Raw genomic sequence first — 21,245 nt, forward strand, 5'->3', positions numbered from 1 at the left:
AGTTTAAAATCCAGTTGAAGAATTAAAAAAATGTAAATAATGCTTTTAAATGCTTTTAAAATACTTTTAAACAGGCAGAGTCAAGATGGTGGCATAGAGGCAGCAAAAATTCAGACCTCTGAAAACCCTTCCTTACCAATTACAAACTAAATGCTCCTAGGGGACTGAAAATCAAACCAAACAACAAGACAGAGCTAAGGAACCCTCCTGCTGGACTCAACTTAAAAGGTATGCCCCACCAAAAGTTAGAATTCTAGAATATTCTGGTTTAAGTGGAAGGAAGAAGTAAGGGCTCAGGACCCCTCCCCCACCTAGAGTGCTAAGCCTCCAGTGGCAGCTGGAACCTCTGGGGGGCAAAGGCATTGGTCTGGAGGGAGTACCTTGTGGGCAAAGCTGTGCTAGGCTCAGAGTGTCCAACACAGGCAGTGGGGTAGCAGTTAGAGAAGAAAGGCAGAGTACAGAGCTGGAGGCATAGTTGTAGCAGTGGAGACACTCCATATTGCTCCCCCCTTCACAAGGTTTTGTCCTCAGGGAACATTCAGCAACCCAACTGGACTTAATCCCATCAAAGTCTTCAGATGGCAGGGAAGCTTAAGTTCCAAAACCCCTCCCACACAGACTGCTGGACTTAATCCCATCAAAGCCTCCAGAGGGCAGGGAAGCTCAAGCTCCAACAAACCTCCCCCACAGACTGCACTGAGAGATTTACTCACAAAGCACCAAGGGTGAAGGTGGAAAGAAGAGCCCAAAGCCACACACAAAAAATGAGAGGAGCAAGATCTCAGGCAACATCATGGAGTAAAGAAGGGGTAAATATGAGCAAACAACAAAAACAAGAAAAAAGAAATTACAATCGATAGCTTCTATACAGGCAATGAACAAAGAGCAAATGGAATAGAGAACAACGAGGGAACTCCAAGCAATAAAACAGAAACCCCAGCAAATTGGACACAGGCTTTGGAAGAATTCAAAATACAATTCAAAACACAATTAAAAGAGGCTGAAGACAATGGGGAAAAGAACTTAAAACTAAGATAAGTCATCTGGAAACGGAGGCACTTGAACTAAAACAAGAAAATAGCGTCTTGAAAGCCAAAATCAACCAGTTTGAAAATGAGGCAAAGGAGATGAAAGATGAGGCAAAGAAAATCAGACCAGAAGAAGGATGACCAAAAAGCCAGGGATGAAATCCAGGCTTTAAGAATCAGAATACAACAACTAGAATTAAGTGAATTCACAAGGCAGCAGGACACTATAAAACAAAATCAAAAGAATGAAAAAAATGAGGAAAATATGAAGCACCTCATTCACAAAACAGAAGATTTAGAAAATTGGTCCAGGAGAGACAACTTAAGAATCATTGGTCTACCAGAAGACCATGACAAAAGAAAAAGCCTGGACATCATACTACAGGAAATTATTCAAGAAAATGCCCCCAATATTCTAGAACAAGAGGGAAAAGTGGAGATTGAAAGAATCCACAGATCACTTCCTGTACTTAATCCCCAACTGACAATACCCAGGAATGTTATAGCCAAATTCAAGAACTATAAGACCAAGGAAAAAATATTACAAGCTGTTAAGAAGAAGTCAATCAGATACCATGAAACCACAGTGAGGATAACACAGGAACTGGCTGCATCTGTACTGAAGGACTGAAAGGCATGGAATATGATATTCCTGAAAACAAGGGAACTAGGTCAACAACCAAGAATCAACTACCCAGCAAAACTGACTACATTCTTACAGGGGAAAGTATGGTCATTTAACAAAATAGAAAAATTCCAAGCATTTGTAAAGAAAAGACCAGACCTGAACAGAAAATTTGATGCCCAAGAACTCAAGAAAATCATCAAAAGGTAATTAAGAAAGAGGGAAAAACAAAAACAAAAAACCTCCTTTTTTTAAAGAGACCCAATAAGTTAAATTGATATGTATCCCTATAAGAAAAGAGGTCATTGGTAACTCTTAAAAATTGTTATTATCACCTGGGCAGGTAGAAGAATTACACTTAGAGGGAACAGTGACAAAGTGTATAGGATGAAATACCAAGACATAAATATGTATACAGATATATGTAATCATAAATACAAATATATATAAATATATATATACAACTAGAGACAAAAAAGAGGTTAATACTAAAAGAAATGGGAAAAGAAACAAAAGGGGGTAAATTAATATATCACAAAGAAGCTCATGGAAGGAGGGGGGAGAACATCAATACACTGGAAGGGTAAAGAGGTTGGAGATAGGAAATACTCAACTCTTATGTGAATTGATATTGACTCAAAGAGGGAAAAATAATCAAATCCATTGGGGCAGAGAATTTATTTGCTCCCCATAGGGAAGTAGAAGGGTAACAAACAGACTGTTAGGGAGGAAAGCAGTACAAGGGAGGGAGAAGTTGGGAGGTAGTTTAAAAAGACTGTAAAGAAAATAAGGGGGGAAATAAGAAGGGAGGGGGTTGAAAGGGAAGTAAAATAAGGGTGGGAATTAGGGGGACTAATTAAAAACAAAACATTGGTGTAGAAGGAAATAGTGAAAGAAGAAAAGGCAGGACTAGGAGTGGAAATCAAAATGTTGGGAAATACACAGCTGGTAATCATAACTCTGAATGTGAATGACATGAACTCACCCATAAAATGCAAATGAATAGCAGAGTGGACTAGAATCCCAAACCCTATCATATACTGTCTACAAGAAACACACATGAGAAAGGGAGATAGGCATAGGGTAAAGGTAAGAGGATGGAGACAAATCTATTGGGCATCAACTAATAAAAAGGAGGTAGGAGTTGCAATCATGATATCTGACAAAGCCAAAGTAAAAATAGATCTAGTTAAAAGAGATAGGGAAGGTAATTGCAACCTGATAAAGGGCAGTATAGACAATGAGGAGATATCAATACTCAACACGTATGCACCAAATGACATAGCATCCAAATTTCTAATGGAGAAACTAGAGGAGCTCAAGGATGAAAAAGATAGAAAAACTCTACTAGTGGGAGACCTGAACCTTCCTCTATCAGAACTAGATAAATCAAAACAAAAAATAAATAAGAAAGAGGTAAGAAAAGTGAATGAAATCTTAGAAAAATTAGAATTAGTAGATATGCGAAGAAAAATAAATAGGGACAAAAAGGAATACATCTTCTTTTCAGCAGCACATGGTACATTCACAAAGATTGACCTTGTATTAGGGCATAAAAACATTTCAAACAAGTGCAAAAGAGCAGAAATACTATATGTAACCATCTCAGACCACAATGCAATGAAAATAATAATTAGTAAGGGTACATGAAGAGGCAAATCAAAAATTAATTGGAAATTAAACAATATGATTCTCCAGAATTGGTTAAAGAACAAATCATAGAAACAATTAATAACTTCATAGAAGAAGATGGCAGTGATGAGACATCCTTTCAAAATCTATGGGATGCAGCCAAAGTAATACTCAGGGGAAAATTTATATCCTTGAGTTCATATATTAATAAGAGAGGGCAGAGGTCAATAAATTGGGCATGCAAATTAAAAAAACTAGAAAATGAACAAATTAAAAATCCTCAGATGAAGACTAAAATAGAGATCTTAAAAATCAAAGGAGAAATTAATAAAACTGAAAGTCAAAGAACTATTGATTTAATAAATAAGACTAGAAGCTGGTACTTTGAAAAAAACAAATAAAATAGACAAAGTACTGGTCAATCTAATTAAAAAAAGGAAAGAAGAAAACCAAATTGACAATATTCATTACGAAAAGGGCAGTCTCACCTCTAATGAAGAGGAAATTAAGTCAATCATTAAAAACTCTTATGCCCAATTATATGGCAACAAATATAGCAATCTAGATGATATGGATGAATATTTACAAAAATATAAATTGCCTAAACTAACAGAGGAAGAAATAGCCTACCTAAGCAACCCCATTTCAGAAAAAGAAATTGAACAAGCCATCAAAGAACTCCCTAAGAAGAAATTCCCAGGTCCAGATGGATTCACAAATGAATTCCATCAAACATTCAAAGAACATCGAATGCCAATATTAAACAAACTCTTTGACAGAATAAGCAAAGAAGGAGTTCTACCAAATTCCTTTTATGACACAAATGTGGTACTGATTCCAAAGCCAGGCAGGTCAAAAACAGAGAAAGAAAACTATAGACCAATCTCCCTAATGAATATAGATTCAAAAATCTTAAATAGGATATTAGCAAAAAATTCCAGCAAGTCATCACAAGGGTTATTCACTATGATCAGGTGGGATTCATACCAGGAATGCAAGGATGGTTCAATATTAGGAAAACCATCCACATAATTGACCATATTAACAAGGAAGCAAACAAAAATCACATGATTGTCTCAATAGATGCAGGAAAAGCCTTTGATAAAATACAACACTCATTCCTATACAAATCACTAGAAAGTATAGGAATAGAAGGGCCTTTCCTAAAAATAATAAACAGTATATATCTAAAACCATCAGCAAACATCATCTGCAATGGGGATAAACTAGAAGCCTTCCCAATAAGATCAGGAGTGAAGCAAGGATGCCCATTATCACCACTATTATTTAACATTGTATTAGACACATTAGCTGTAGTGATTAGAGAAGAAAAAGAAATTGAAAGTATTAAAATAGGCAATGAGGAGACCAAGCTTTCACTCTTTGCAGATGATATGATGGTTTACTTAAAGAATCCTAGAGAATCAACCAAAAAGCTAATTGAAATAATCAACAACTTTAGCAAAGTTGCAGGATACAAAATAAACCCACAGAAGTCATCAGCATTTCTATATATCTCCAGCAAATCTCAGCAGCAGGAATTAGAAAGAGAAATTCCATTTAGAATCACCCTAGACAATATAAAATCCTTAGGAATATATCTGCCGAGACAAACACAGGAACTATATGAACACATCTACAAAACAGTCTCCACACAATTAAAACTAGATCTAAATAATTGGAAAAACATTAATTGCTCATGGGTAGGATAAGCTAACATAATAAAAATGACAATCCTACCCAAATTAATTTACTTATTTAGTGCCATACTCAGAGAACTACCAAAAAACTTTTTTACTGAATTAGAAAACACCATAACAAAGTTCATTAGGAAGAACAAAAGATCAAGGATATCCAGGGAAATCATGAAAAAAACTGGGAAGGAAGGAGGACATGCAGTCCCAGATATCAAACTATATTACAAAGCAGCAGTCATCAAAACAATTTGGTACTGGCTAAGAGACAGAAAGGAAGATCAGTGGAATAGACTTGGGTAAGTGACCTCATCAAGACAGTCTATGACAAACCCAAAGACCCCAGCTTTTGGGACCAAAACCCACTTTTTGATAAAAACTGCTGGGAAAATTGGAAGACAGTGTGGGAGAGATTAGGCTTGGATCAACATCTCACACCCTACACCAAGAGAAACTTAGAATGGGTGAATGATCTGAATATAAAGAAGGAAACTATAAGCAAATTAGGTGAACACAGAATAGTATGCATGTCAGACCTTTGGGAAAGGAAAGATTTTAAAACCAAGCAAGAGCTAGAAAAAAATCACAAAATGTAAAATCAATAATTTTGATTACATCAAATTAAAAAGTTTTTGTACAAACAAAACCATTGATGCAAAATTAGAAGGGAAGCAACAAATTGGGAAACAATCTTCATAACAAAAACCTGACAAAGGTCTAATTACTCAAATTTACAAAGAGCTAAACCAATTGTACAAAAAACATCAAGCTAACTGATAAATGGGCAAGGGATATGAATAGGCAGTTTTGAGTTAAAGAAATCAAAATTATTAATAAGCACATGAAGAAGTGTTCTAAATCTCTTATAATCAGAGAGATACAAATCAAAACAACTCTGAGGTATCCCCTCAGACCTAGCAGATTGGCTAACATGACAGTTATGGAAAGTAATGAATGCTGGAGGAGATGTGGCAAAGTTGGGACATTAATGCATTGCTGGTGGAGTTGTGAACTGATCCAACCATTCTGGAGGGCAATTTGGAACTATGCCCAAAGGGCACTAAAAGACTGTCTGCCCTTTGATCCAGCCATAGCACTGCTGGGTTTGTACCCAAAAGAGATAATAAGGAAAAAGACTTGTACAAGAATATTCATAGCTGCGCTCTTTGTGGTGGCCAGAAAAAATCGGAAAATGAGGGGATGCCCTCCCATTGGTGAATGGCTGAACTAATTGTGGTATATGTTGATGATGGAATACTATTGAGCTCAAAGGAGTAATAAATTGGAGGAATTCCGTGGGAACTGGAACAGCCTCCAGGAATTGATGCACAGTGAGAGAAGCAGAACCAGGAGAACATTGTACACAGAGACTGATAAACTGTGGTACAGTCGAATGTAATGGGCTTCTCCATTAGTGGCAATGCAGTGATCCTGAACAACGTGGAGGAATCTACGAGAAAAACCACTATCCACACCCAGAGGAAACACTGTGGGAGTAAAAACACCGAAGAAAAACAACTGCTTGATTACGTGGGTCCAGGGGTTGTGGCTGGGGATGTAGACTCTAAATGAACATCCTAGTGCAAACATCAACAACATGGAAATAGGTTCTGATCAAGGACACATGTAAAATGCAGTGGAATTGTGCCTCGGCTATGGGAAGGGTGGGGGGAAGGAGGGAAATAATGTAATTCTTGTAACGAAGGAATAATGTTCTAAATTGACTACATAAATTAATTTAAAAAACCTCCTAAAATACTTTTAAAGCTTTTAAAGCTATGACACAACAAGAGGTGTCTCGAAGTGCCAGGGGAGGCAAATGCAGCAGCTACTGTGACATTAGAATGGCAGTTCCTCGAGGGCAGAGGTTGGCATTTGGAGAGTGCTTAATGAATGCTTATACATTGATTGATCAGGGAGCACGGCATGGAAACTGGCACAGAGGAGAGGGGGAAGGGAAAGAAGTGATTTGTCCTATAGAATGGACAGGAAGCCAATGGCATAAATATGAGGTCTGGTGTTAATCTGTGAGCAGATGAATCTACCCCACTGAGTTTTGTTTGATTATTTGCTCAGCAAGAGACACTTTAATTGCTCAAATGTCTTGGAATGCCATCCAGTCCCAATAAAGGTTCATGCTTATGTAGCATTCTGGCTTCCACAGAACTTTTCTCCCAACAGCTTTGTGATGGGCAGGCACTATTAATCCCATTAGATAGATGAAAAGACAGAAATTCATGAGATTTTCGGCAGCTCTCATATTCACTCAGTCAGGGAACGTCAGCCCCGGGACTCAAACTTGGGGCTTCTGAATAGCATCCTTGCAGAGGGAAGGAGTACCCATGTCAGTCTGATCAGGGCATTGTTTCCCTCTGCAAGGGTACTAGTCTTCTTTTCCCAGTCCTCCTCATGCTTTGGGACCACTGCTATTACGGAGGAGCCTCGAGCACTCGTTGTGAGGCTGGAAGGTTTTCAAGAGAGGACAGAGGAGAAAGAGTCTTCTGAACATACGACAAGGTACCTAACCTTCTCACCTTTAGCAAGTTGGCTGTTAGTCCATTCCAGAGGGCTGGCACACCCTGGGTCTTCACTATCTGCCGGAAGCAGTCCACTGCCCCTGAGAAATTGGGATCTACTCTACCATAAGGAGAGAAGCAGTGACTCTGGGCCTGGGAGGGAAGAGATGGACAGGTTAATCACTAGGAGACATAGGGCCCAATAAGTATAGATGAGAACTCCTGTTGGAGCTCTGAATTCTGTCCTTAATGACAAGATTATAAATAAGGAAGGAGGGGGAAGCTAGGAGACTCAGTGTATTGAGAGCCAGGTCTAGAGACAGGAGGTCCTAGGTTCAAATCTGGTCTTATACATTTGCTAGCTGTGTGATCCTGGGCAAGTCACTTCATCCCCACTGCCTAGCCCTTACCACCCTTCTGCCTTGGAACCAATCAATACATAGTATTGACTCTAGGTAAGGGTTTTAGAAAAAAATAATAAAATCAACAAGGAAGGACCAAGCAGTCACAGAATTTACCTACTACCAGAGAATGTACCAGCAGCAAGTTTTCTACTGATTATATTCCCTGAGTCTTTTAAAATTTTTTTTTAAATTAAAAACTTTTCCTTTCTATCTTAGAATCAATACTATGTATTAGTTTCAAGGCAGAAGTGCAAGTGGTAAGGATTAGGCAATGGGGATCAAGTTACCTGCCCAAGGTCACATAGCTAGGAAGTGTCTGAGGCCAGATTTAAATCCAGGATCTCCCGTATCCAGGCTTGGCTCTCTATCCACTGAGCCACCTAACTGCCCTGACCCTGAATCTGTTTGTAACAGATAATAAGGGATCAGGGATCATCCCATTTTATTAAGCAACAGCAAAAAAAAAGAAATTTAAGCACAAGTATCTCATGCTTAATCACAGTAAGATTCTTATTCTACCTTTGGAAGCTTCCAGTTTTTCCTGCCACAATTTAAAGCCTTGGCGAGTCTATATCCCCAATCATATCCCCTTTGACCCATGTCATTGGGGATGGAGACTCTAAATGAACATTCTAGTGCCAATAACAACAATATGGAAATAGTTTCTGGTCAAGGACACATGTAGTACCCAGTGGAATTGTTCATCGGCTATGGGAGGGGAGGGAGGAATAGAAAATGATTTTTGTAACCAAGGAATAATGTTTGAAATTGACCAAATAAAAAAATGTCAAAAAAATTAAAAAAAAAATAAAGCCTTGGGGAGCCCTCTACTCTTGTTGTCTCCAGACTCAGAGCTCTAGAGGCCACATGTATCTCAAAGTTGCTGGTCTGGCTGGCACTCACTTTGCTGGAGGGGCCCCTTTTCCTATTGACTGTGGCCTCCTGGCAGTTTTTTGGTGCAATTCTGGGATGGGAGAAGTCATCTTCTATAGTTTCTTGATCATCATTTTGTCTGCTGCGAACGTCAGGGTTTTTTTGGGAGTAGATACGGGGAACCTGCATGATCTCTCTCCCAGCCTGGCACCCATCTTGTCCAGAAGTCTCACACTTAGGTAGATCTCAAAGCCCAAGTCATCCTATGGGATGGCAGTTTCATATCGTACAAATGCATTAAATTAATAGAAACAGATCACTGCAGACCATATGTTGACTTAGAAAATCACAAATTAACATTCTCTGTTATATTTTATTCTTATTTATTTCATTAGACATTTTCCAATTACATTTTAACCCGGTTTGGGCTGCATGTTTGCTGGCATTTGCTAGAACCTTTGATGTAGTGGTTAGAGTGCCGGATTTGGAGTCAGGAAGGCCTGAATTGGGAGCTTGTCTGAGATATCAGCTGCATGACCTTGGACAAATCCATTCCCTTCCCTGGGACTTGGTCCTCCTCACCTCCATTGTAAAATGAAGGAGTTAAACTAGATGAATTCTGAGGTGCCTTCAGCTCTAGAGTTTGGATATGCTGTGTGACCTTGAGTAAGTCTCCTCATCCCTAGCTTCATCCTCTTCCTCTATCAAATGGGAGAGGTGGACTAGATGGCCTTTGGAGTCCTTAGTAGCTCTAGATCTAAGCTCTCCCTGGGCCTCAGTTTCCTCCTCTGTAAAGTGGAGAGGTTGGACTTAATGATCTCCAAAGTGTCTTTGAGTCTTAGGGTCCTCTAATATTTCAGTTTTTTAAATTTTTGGGTTGCATGCCCGATATAGTTAGGCCCATCCAAACAGGACCAGAATTCTACCACTGTTGCTTAGATGGCTGTGAGCCATAGAACGCAAGAGTCTCTCAAGAAGTGAAAATGAATCTCCACAGAGGCCAAAGGGATGCTCATGGTGGGTGTGTGAACAGGCTGGCATTTATACCTACTGAGACCTCTGGAGATTGGGAGCTAAAAGTACATGAGAAGGAGAAAAGGTGGGCTCAGATCTTGCCAGGCCAAGGGATGATGGGCTGCCATCTAGAGTGGTCCACTGGTACCTTTTGTACACCAGGAGAAAGCAGACATTTCAGTAGACGTGGACAAAATGGGCAGTTGTGGATCGGCTGCGATATTCGTCTTTGGATGGAACTTCAGACACAGGAAAGTCCAAGTCCATTGTGACTGGTGAGTACGGCTGGGTGTACATGAGCAATTCCCCTAAAACCAAGCTCCAAAGCCAGCCCTCGTTACTGGTCAGGGAGGATTGGCGCCTTCCCGATGTCATGTGAAGTACACTGCCTCTGATTTTTTTGGCTCCCAGCAGGCCCAAATGATTGTCTTATTCTCAGCTGGCAGAAACATGGCTTGGAATCGGGTTACTAGTCCATGGTTGCTGCAAGCAGCTTTCCTCAGTATGGAAGCCATTCCTGCTGCTGCATGCTACGTGTACCAGAATTAGTCACGCTTTGAGAGCCCCCAAGAGAAGCGAGGGGCCCCAGACACCCTGTTACATCTGCTCCTCAGCAATTGCGGGACATGGTACAGGAAGGGAACATAGGCCAGGCCCTTGCTTGAGCGAGGTATAGGGAGAGATGGATAGGGAATGAAGAGATTTGCTCCCTACCCTCAGGAAGCTTAACAATCAATGAAGCAAGGCAGCATGGTGCAGTGGGTAGAAGACCTGGGTTCAATTCCCATATTGGCTGTGGGACTGCTGGCAAGTCACTTAGCCAGCCCAAGCCTCAGTTTCCTCATCTGTAGAATGAGGATAATAATTGTACTACCTGCCTCACAGGTCTCATTGTCAGGAAATCACTCCCAATACAATCTAAATGTGAATTCATATCATACAATAATGGCAAGGCACCAATAGGAGCAGAGTCCATACAGAGGGATATGCAAGGAGAGAAAGAAAGATCCTTTTCAACTTGGAATGGGCTGGGGGAACGACATGGGAAAGGGATGGGACACACATAATGGCAATATATAACCTAACAGAGTTAATGTTTTTGGAGTGCCTTAAAGTCTGTGAAGCACTTTACACATGTGATTTCATCTGCCTTTCACAATAGCCCTAGGACATGTACGGTATTATTGCCCCCATTTTACAGACGAGGAAACTGAGGCTAACTCAGGGTTACATAGCTAGTAAGTGTAGCCTGAGGCAGAATTCAGATACAGATCTTTCTGGTTCCAAGTCCAGAACTTTAGCTCTTAAGTAACTGATGGCATGTTGTAGGATTGTTCTAAGGATAAAATGAAATAATATTTGTAAAACTCCTCGCGAAGCCTAGAGCATTGGGTACATATTAGCTCTTCTTAGAGGGACAGACAGCTAGGTGGCATGATAGAGATAACCCTGGAACTGATGTTAGGAAGACCTGAGTTCAAATTCTGATTAGATTCTTCTAGCTGCATGACCCTGGGCAAGTTATTTAACCTCTGCCTCAGTTCCCTCATTTGCAAAATGGAGGTGATAATAATAGCATCTAGTTCCCAGGGTTGTTGAAAGGAGAAAATGAGATAAAGTTTATACAGTACTTTGCAAAGCAGATAAACACTAGTTAGAATGATAATTCTTCTCAGCCTCATCAGGGGAGACTTCAGAGAGAATGTAGCATTTGGGCAAGGCCACAAAAGATGGGCAAGATTTTAGGTGAACCAAGGGTAGGAGTAGGGCCATGCCAGGAAAAGAGAACTCAGAGAAAGGCAGGCACAGTGTCCTTTTCACTCATTGGAATGTCAGCTCATTTGTGTTTTTGTATCTTTGGCACCCGGGACAAGGTCAGGCACCTAGATAGCCCTTTGTAAATGCTTGTTCTGCCTTTCTGGCCCTCAGTGGGAGAGCTGGAGAGGAAGAGAAAATGTGATGCCATGATGGAAGGAAGCAAGTGAGAGTGATGCCCCCAAAGAGGGGCATGGATGATGGGCTGCTGGGAGGAGCCAGGGAAAGAGGGAGCATCACAAAAAGTTAGGAGTTGCTGCTTCTGGTCACTGACAGACTCTTTCATCTTGGCACAGGAAAAGCTGTGCGCCGAGTCCCCAAAGCAGTTAGAAGAAGATCCATAAGGGAAGAAGCAATTCAAAATGCTCAGTTTATAGTGATGCTTGGCCAGCCCTGTCCATTAAAAGTGGGGCCTTCTGTGGCTTCCTAGACATATCTTAAATGTCCAACTTTGATGTTTAAAGGACTGGGAGGAAAACCAGAAAAGACAGTGTATTTGCCTTGCAAAGAAGACCTGCCAGGTTGAAAGGAGCAGAACCAGGAGAACATTATACACAGAGACTGATCCACTGTGGTACAATCGAATGTAATGGACTTCTCCATTAGCGGCAATACAGTGATCCTGAACAACTTGGAGGGATCTATGAGAAAGAACACTATCCACATCCAGAGGAAGAACCGTGGGAGTAGAAACACAGAAGAAAAACAACTGCTTGATCACATGGGTCAAAGGGGATATGATTGGGGATGGAGACTAGACAGGGGACCTTTAAAATCACTAAGCTGTTAAAATGTGGATGTGTTGGAATATGGGGTGCTATGGAATAGGGGAGGGAAGGTTTGAGATTAAGGTACATTTTTCCCACCCCTCCTTCCCTCCCCACCCACTCCTTTCTACCTAAAGCTGACAGCAGGGAATACACCAGTTGGAATAGCTTCTCAGTTCTGCTGGAGAAGAGATACTTTAGGCCCTATGGGATAGGGTCAGCTCTCTTCATCAAGGGAAACCAGACCAGGTCTATAGCATCCCCCTCCTTCCTGACACTTGTAAATTATTGGGGATGGGAAGGGAAGGAAACAAATCTATGAACTGTCCCTACCTCCACTCCCACCCCCACCCCATACTCAATGACCATACAGTTTAAGTTTGTAAAAAGAACAATACAGCCCATTTTGAAAGGAAAAAAGGGGGCAGCTGGGTAGCTCAGTGGATTGAGATCCAGGCCCAGAGGTGGGAGGTCCTGTGTTCAAATGTGACCTCAGATACTTCCCAGCTGTGTGACCCTGGGCAAGTCACTTGACCCCCATTGCCTAGCCCTTACCACTCTTTTGCCTTAGAACCAATGCATAGTATTGATTCTAAGATGCAAGGTAAGGGTTAAAAAAAAAACCCTAGTGCAATTATCAATAATATGGAAATAGGTCTTGATCAATGACACATGTAAAACCCAGTGGAATTGTGCCTCGGCTATGGGAGGGGTGGGAGGAGGGGAGGGAAATAACGTGAATCATGTAACCATGGGAAAATATTCTAAATAAATAAACTTAATGAAAAAAAGAGCGCCTTCCAGCTCCCTATGGCCCTATATTGACACTGATGAGGCCTGGGAAAGGGGTGGGACTTCCATATGTAAGTCCCCTCTGAATCTGGCCAGTGAGAATCAATTTGGTGGCAAAAAGGTAGAGAATGCATAAGCCCAATGGATAGCAATTGGCCATAAAGTTGGGAATACCTGAGTTCAAATCCTGCCTCTGACTTATACTGGCTGTATGACCCTGGGCAAGTCAATTACTTTCTCAATGCTCAGACAGCTCTCAAAGATGCTAGGGTGCAAAGCAATGACTTGGGGGCTAATCGGCATTGGTGGATGGCATTTCATCATCGAGAGTTCTCTAAAGTAATGAAATTCTCAGTCTGGTCTCTTCTTCCACAAAGGTTAGAGAACTGGAGAGAAAGAGTAGGAGGGATCGCCAAGGCCCCTCCATAGCAAGCTCAGCTGACACCTCCCAATGATTGTTTTCAGTTCTCTAACATTGTATAATGTCCTCAAACAGGATGAATGGAGCCACCCTTTGAGTTTGGGGCTCCCCCCTCTGTCTTGGCCCAATGTTCGCTCTCCCTGGGCCCAGAGTGACTGTAAATCTGCCTATGAGGATGACAGAATCCACTGGGTGACATTTCAAATGATGCAGCTTGTCAGCTTGGTGGCAGCATTTACTGATGAGTGCCAGCAGAGGCTGGGAGAATCCCAAACAACATGGAATGACAGACTGCTGGAGACACGTTTGTGTTATTAGGAGCCGAGGTCTTTATGGGGGATGTGCTACTGCTCTTTCCCCTCTGGAGGTATCACACATGCCCCCTTGCAACCAGGACTGATTCATAGGCTGAGACTAGCTCTAGAGCTCGACGGAACCTTGGAGGCGTAATAATCCAACCCTTGCATTTTACAGAGAAGGAAAATGAGGCCCAGGGAGGGGAAGAAACTTGCTTAAGGTCACACATAGGATCCTAGATTTAGAGCTAGCAGGGACCTTCAAGGCCATTTAGTCTGGCCCCCTCATTTGACAGGCTGAAACTGAGGCCCCAAAGGGGAAGGGACTTGCCTAACATGACACATAGAATCTTAGAGATGAAGGGCCCTCAGAGGCCAGATGGCTTTATTTTATAGGAGGAAATTGAGGCCCAGAGAGAAGCAGAAATTTGCTCAAGGTCTCACTGGCAGTTAATAACAGAGTCAGAATTTCAGCTGAGTCCTCTGCCTTCAGATTCAATCTACTTTCCTGCTACTGGAACAAGACTGTTGATGACTTAACCAGACATACTCGATACTGTAGAATATCTAAAGCAAGATGGGGCCATTGAAATAGAGGGCGCCTGTCATCTACAAAGGCCTTTGTCCAAGTGACATATGCAAGTCACTGTGCTTTCTTCCACTTGACCTTGGCCTCTTTGAACCCCTCACTCCCTCCAGGCGTCAGGTCAAATGTCACCTCTGATAAAAGGCTGGTCTTCACTCCCCCATTTTCCCTAGCCCCAAGATTGTGATGTACTGTCCTGTATTTGTTGATCTGAGTAGAGCCCCCACAGAGCATATTTTGTTTACCATCTTCATGTCCCCAGGGTCCAGCAGTGCCTGACACATACTTCATTAAGAGTTCATTGACTGATTGATCAAGATGATTTCTCCTTAGTAGAAAGTAAACTCCTTGAGGGCAGGGACTGTCTCATTTCTGTATTCCTGAGCCCTGACCATTCTGCTTATTAACCAGTGAACTAGCATTGAATCGAATGGAATTTTGCTGACTTCTACGGGGGGCGAAGAGGGAAAGGCAGGCATTCTTCACATGTACACATACACTCTGGACTCGACAAAGACAATGCAACATCATCGAGTCAGTTTCCTCTAAGTGCCCAGAGCTGTGCAAAGGCCAACCCAATGCAGGGTATGCAGGACAGAGCTGGATTTCTCTTGTGGGTGGGTGGAGCACACAGCAACATCTTTGATACAATTACTGCTTAGCTAGGGATCAAAGAGGCTGGACTGGTTTAGGGTGCAAGAAAGGGGCAGGGGGACCTTTAAGTTCCTTCCCTCTTCTTCTAGGCACTTAATAAATACTTGCTGATGGAGTAGGAATCTCTTGGACACGTCATAGAAGGAAGTTTACTCAGTCACAGCAGGGGAAGGCAAAGGACAAGATACTTATTCAGCCAACTGGGTTGGTTGTACCTCCTTTGCCTCTCTGTTGCCCATGATGATCTGCCAGTCAGAGGAAGCCTGAGTGGAGAGAAGTGAGTCCTTGTGCCCTGGATATTTTGGCTCCTAGGCCACTAGGAAGGCATGCCAATAGCCTGAGCCCTTGGTCCACTGAGCCAATTAAGTCTGGAGGATAACGACTGGAGGATAAGTCCATGTTAACTCTTGCCAAGACTATTCCATTTTGTTTTGCACTTAAAAAGTCCAAACTCAATAAGATTGTTTGTTAATTAATCATAAAGAGTGCCTGAACTTGGCCCCCTATACTAGTCTGACTAGTCTCTCGGGTTTGTAGCATCAGTATTAGCCTCAATTTCTCACTCTTCCTCAGCCCACATATCCAATCAGTTGCCAGACCTTGTCATTTCTCTCTCTCCATCATCTCTTATGCCTGACCTCTCTATTCACGCATTGCCACCCTTATGGAGGTCCATGTTACCTCTTGCCAAGACTACTGTTTGATTTCTGGTGGGCCTCCCTGCCTCAAGTCTCTCCCTACTCTAGCCCATCTTCTACTCAGCTGCCAGTGACCTCCCTAAAGTCTGCCCATGTTACCTCCCTACTTAAGAAACTGCAGTAGCTCCCTATTACCTCTAGGATCAAATAGAAATGCCTCTGTTTAGCTTTTAAAACCATACTCAGAAGAAGCTAGCTAGCACAGCAGCTAGAGCGTCAGGAGTCCCTGGGATCAAATCTAGCCTCAAATACTTCTTAGCTGTGTGACCCTGGGCAAGTCATTTAACCCCATTTGTCTGGCCCTTTCTGCTCTTCTGACTTAGAATTGACATACAAAATAACATAAAAACCCTTCTCAACTTGGCCCCAACTTACCTTTTCATCCTCACTGGCCATGACTCTACTCCCCACCCTCAACACATATCCTCTATGATCAAGTCAGCCTGCTCTTGTCTATTTCTTACACATGAGCCCCCATCTCCCATGTCCAGAGTCCCAGGAAATCAGGGAATGCAAAGACAAAAATGAGAGTGTTCTTTGCAATCCTGATTCTCTGATTCTGCCGCTCAGCTCTGGGAAGGAAAGAGTGGCTCTGTTATTCCCCAGATCCAGCCTACAATAATAGTTATTTATTTTTTCTTCTATCCAAAGACACGCTTGCCTTGCTAATGAACAGGCATCTTCTATCGTGGCACCAATGGGGCCCTGACTTACTGAGCCAAGAGGTCAGGCCCAGATCCTCCAGGAATAGCTTGTCAAGGAGAGTGCTTTCCCGTTCTCCCCCAATATGCTTCTATGCAAAGGAAAGGATGTCTGGGCTTTCCTTTAGAAACTCAATCTTGGGTTCAAGGCTGCTCTGGCAGCCCCTGGGAACAGCAGTGCTGAAATATCAGACTCCAGGTTTTACTGCTATGTAAAGAATAGAAAGTCCTTGATGTCAGAGGGGAATGAGGGGAGCAAGCCTGGATAATGAAGCAAGATTTCCTCCTGGTAGAATTATGGGAGCCTTTCCTAGATGTTAGCAGGGTGGGGTCCATAAAGACCACACTGCCGTGAAGGAGGGTCATCCATACGAGGCAACAGCATTGTTTCTATGGCGCTCACCACTTCTGTCTCACTCACCAATTGTGCTGCTTGCTGGGAGCCCCAAATGCAAGCGGACATGAGAATACCAAGGAGAACTGAAGATGCCAAAGATGATGAATTCCGTTCCTAAGCTTAGAGAATCTGTGCAGCTGGGAGAGTCCTTGGCGAAGCCCATTTGCTATACTAACCATGGCCAAATGGCCCACATGAAAGGCTGAATTGACATCTGGGGTCTGTTGGACTGGAGCATCTATCAATGTGATCTATGGCAATTGGTGCTTTCACTGCCAAAAAGAATGAGAATGATTCTGCTAGGGGAAGCAATGGCATTTTCTCCAAGGCCAGGCCTTTTCCTGGGGGTTTTGTGAAAATCAAATGTATTGAACCATTTCTTTTTAAAGAAAGAAGGACATTCTTTGGCTGCCCTAACGGTTTGAGCTGAGCTTCAGATTAACCTCTAGCGAACGGGCCTTCAAATTTGGATTTGCTCTCCCTCCGTGGGCTGTCCTCCCCCTCTGGAGCTTGTTCCCTCGGGCCTCTTCTCCTGGACTCTGCCAGCCACAGGTTTTGGGGTGCTGATGAAACAGTGACTTGTGGTTCAGTGTTCCTTTTCCCATCTGGGGGGCCCTAACTTGAAGCTGCCAACACAGCCTTCTACTGTGTGGTTGCCAAAAAGCAACTGCTTCCCAGAAAGGCGCACTGTTCTAGCTTGACTTAGAAAGTCCTTTTAACTATTTCTTGCCCCAAAGCAGGCTCCAACTTGCAGAGGCTTTACTTAGGAACTCATCTATCACTCAGCTCTGAGGCCCCTGGATTTCGTCATCTTTTCCCCCATACTCTCTGTGATACCATGCAGCCCATCCTGCCTGCCTGCCTGCCTGCCTGCCTGCCTCAGGACTCAAGAGGATCTGGCTTTCAATCTCCCTCTGATGCTTGCTAGCTATGTGACTCCAAGCAAGCTACCTTACCTCCCCAGCCTCGGGTTTCTCCTCTGTAAAGTGAGAGGGGCAGATTAAATGGCCCCAGAGGCTCCTTTCGGTTCTCTATCTCTGTGTGACTTTAGACAAGTCCCTTCCCCTCCCTGGGCCTCAGCCTCCCACCTCAGCAACAAGAGGGGGTTGGATGTCCTGGCCTCTGAGGCCCTGTCAGCTCTAGATGGGGGCTTCTGGGAACTTGCCATCCATAGCCCCTTTCTCTCCACCAACTGACTTTCCATTTCTCTGGTTATCTTGGCTGGAAATGCCCCCATGGCTGGTCTGGACTCTGGCAGCAGGAGACGACTGACGTTTGCCGTGGCTTGCCAGTCATAACATTTTTCCAAGATAAATGGGGCACAAATGGCAAATTTGAGTCTGTATTCTGCTACCACTCACTAACAGTCTAGTAACGGCGCCAACTAAAGCATGTGTACAAACACATCTATGGTCTAGCAGAATGGGACAAGGGACCCAAGAAAAGCAGTTTCGATGGGAATTCAAAGAAGGGTTGTTGGGGAAGGGACAGGAGAGAAGTATTTGGGGAAGGCTTCCTGGAAAAAGAGGCAGTTACAGCTGAGAGGATGTCAACAGGTTAAGACAGCATTTGAAGAAGGGAGACCAGGTTAAGCAAAGGCACCAAGGTGGGCAAACACATGGCATTTGGAGGAAGGGGGTGTTGTCTAGAACCGAGACCAACAGAAGATAGGTGTTTAGATGTAAGCCTAGCCATTGTGGGACCTCCACCAAGTTCATTTCTCTGAGACTCAGTCTGCTCATCTGTAAAATGGGGATAATGATAACTTGTCTTGCTGAAGTTAAGTCAACAATGATTTAGTAAGTTCTTATTAGATATCAGGCACTGTGCTAAGTGCTGGGGAAACTGGGAGAAAAAGACAAGAGATGGGTCCTGTTCTCAAGGAGCTCTCGGTCTCCTGGAGGAGATGACACATGTTAAAACAAGATGGAAACAGGATAAACTGGAGGTAGTCAAGGAGGAAAGGTCCTAAGATTAAGGCTAACTGAGAAAGGTTTTCTAAAGAATATGGCATTTTGGCTGTGACTTGAAGTCAAGGAAGCTTGACTTCCCCTAAGAAGGGAAGATAAGGAAAGAGAGAATTCCAAGCATGGGGCTGGGCCAGTGAAAATGCCAGAGGTCATGAGATGGAGTGTGCTAAGTGAGGAAGAGTGAGGTGGTCAATGTCTTTGGATCTCAGAGTACATGGAGGCAAGTGAGGTGTAAAAAGACTGTAAAGGTAGGGCAGAATTGAAAGCTCTATAGAAGATTGTTTTGCTTTATCTTGAAAGTAATAGTGAGCCACTGCATGTAACTGAAGGTGGAGAGGGTGACATGGTCAGACCTGAGAATGAGATCAGTCTGACAGCTGAGTGGAGGTGAGAGATATGAGGCAGACAGCCCCAACTGCAGGCTATTGCCATAGACCAGGCAGGAGGTGATGAGAGCCTGCACTAGAGGTGGTGGCTGTGTCAGAGGAGAAATGTTGGGAAGGTGACAGCTGACTAGATATGGGGGCGAGGGGTGACACTTGGGTGTCCAGCCTGGTGATCCCCTTGGCTGCATTGGCAAAGGCAGGAAGAGAGGAGGATTGGGGCAGGGGGAAGATGTTGTGTTATGGTTCCCAGGAGAATCAAAGGTTGTAAACTATATGGACACTGTCGAAGAAAAGTTGCCAAGCAGGTGCCCACTTGTATCACGTGAGGGACTTTCCCTGAGAGTTGCCCCATGCCAATGAACTCACAGGTACATCCCCCCAAACCCCAAGGTATTCTGGAGTGGTGAGTGAAAAAAGATGGAAACTTTTCAACCAGAATTACTGAAAAAAGGGGGAATTCTTAGAATCAGTGCTCATTAAATGGGTAAATATATGAATGAATGAATGAATATAGTTTAGTGGCCTATTAAAGTCATTGCCTAGATCTTATTCTTTATATGATTGAGCAAAGAAGGGACTTACTTCAAAATCTGCCTTAGATACCAGTTGTATGATTCTGAGGAAATCTCTTCCCCTCCCTGGGCCTCAGTTTTCTCCTCTGTAATATGAGGGGATTGGCCCAGGTGGCCTCTGAGGGCCTTCTAGTTCTAGAGCTAAGATCCTAGAAGTGACCTTGGGCAAGTCTTCCCCTCTCTGGGCCTCAGTTTCCTTCTCTGGACTAGAAGGCTTCTAAGATTCCTTCCATTTCTAAATGTAGGATCCAATGCACATGACCTTTTCCTCCCTGGACCTCAGTTTCCTCTTCTTTAAAACACCAGAGCTGGACAAGATCTAGACCTCTGTGGTCTCTCAGCTTGAGATCTAGGATCCTCTGCTCCTCTGAACCTGGTCAGTTATGCAGTAGAACTACCAAGGAATGAAACACAGGGAAAGTAGCTTTATATCATCAGGTGCCACACAGCAGAGCCTAGGGTGTGGCGGGCATAGGAGAAGGTTTTAAATGTGAGTATATGAGACTACAGTGGTGCCATTAACCGAAACAAGGAAAGTCAATCACCAGTAATCATTTGTTAAGCACCTACTATGTGCCCATCTACCAAGGCTCCCAAGACAAAAGCCACCAACATCTCTGCTCTTAAGAAGCTGAAGATCTGGCATCAGACACTTCCTAGCTGTGTGACCCTGGGCAAGTCCCTTAACCCCCCATTGCCTAGCTCTTACCACTCTTCTGCCTTCGAGTCAATACACAGTATTGATTCTAAGATGGAAGGTAAGTATTAAAAAAATAAAAAAGAAGCTGAAGATGATGAGGAAGGAGTTCAAGACTGAGGACAATTCGGTTACCCAAGTGGCGTCCAAGGGGCAGTACAAGAGATCAAACAGAAACTCTAGGGCTAGCACAAAAGAGGAGGAAGTCCTTGCTTTCCTGACCAGGACTAGCAAACACACGTGTAATAACTGAGGTCGACAGGTGTCACAGAGGAAAGAAGGCCATGCCTGGAATCAGGAGTCCTGCATTCTAGCTCAGCTCCATTATCTATGCCCCATGAGTCTTCAGGGCCTGGCATTCCCCATCCTTTTAGGTGCCAGTCTCCTCATCTGTAAACTAGGGAGAATAATCCTTCCCCTATCTACCTCATGGGATTTTGGCAAGACTAAAATTGAGTCAGTGTATGAGGACCATTTTGTAGATGGCAAGACACTATACTCAAAAGAGAGGGATTATTATTCATTCAGCAAGATGGGCCAGGAGCTGCGTCCAGTCTACTCTGGGCCAGGCTGGGCATCCCCATTCATAACACACTAGGCTCTTTGTTCAGGCCTGATTCACAAAGAATTTTCTTTGTATTCAGTCAGTGGCACCACTTGGAACGCTACCTTCAGCCCTTCATTTTTGTCCTCAGTTCAAACACTGA

The 21,245-nt window shown here is 43.2% G+C and overlaps 1 protein-coding gene across 2 annotated transcripts in view; it reads right to left on the bottom strand.

The window, feature by feature from the left end:
* Positions 1–21,245, bottom strand: part of SLC25A43 (solute carrier family 25 member 43) — a 44,642-nt gene that overhangs the window by 1,442 nt on the left and 21,955 nt on the right. The window contains exon 4 of one of the 2 annotated variants that reach the window (XM_001362791.4): positions 7,514–7,648. The exons of the other annotated variant lie outside the window; for it this stretch is intronic. Coding sequence (XP_001362828.1) covers positions 7,514–7,648 — 135 coding nt within the window. The remainder of the gene's footprint in view (positions 1–7,513; positions 7,649–21,245) is intronic. 2 annotated transcript variants of the gene reach the window in all.

Source organism: Monodelphis domestica, chromosome X, assembly GCF_027887165.1.
Source record: "Monodelphis domestica isolate mMonDom1 chromosome X, mMonDom1.pri, whole genome shotgun sequence".
Classification (NCBI taxonomy): Eukaryota; Metazoa; Chordata; class Mammalia; order Didelphimorphia; family Didelphidae; genus Monodelphis; species Monodelphis domestica.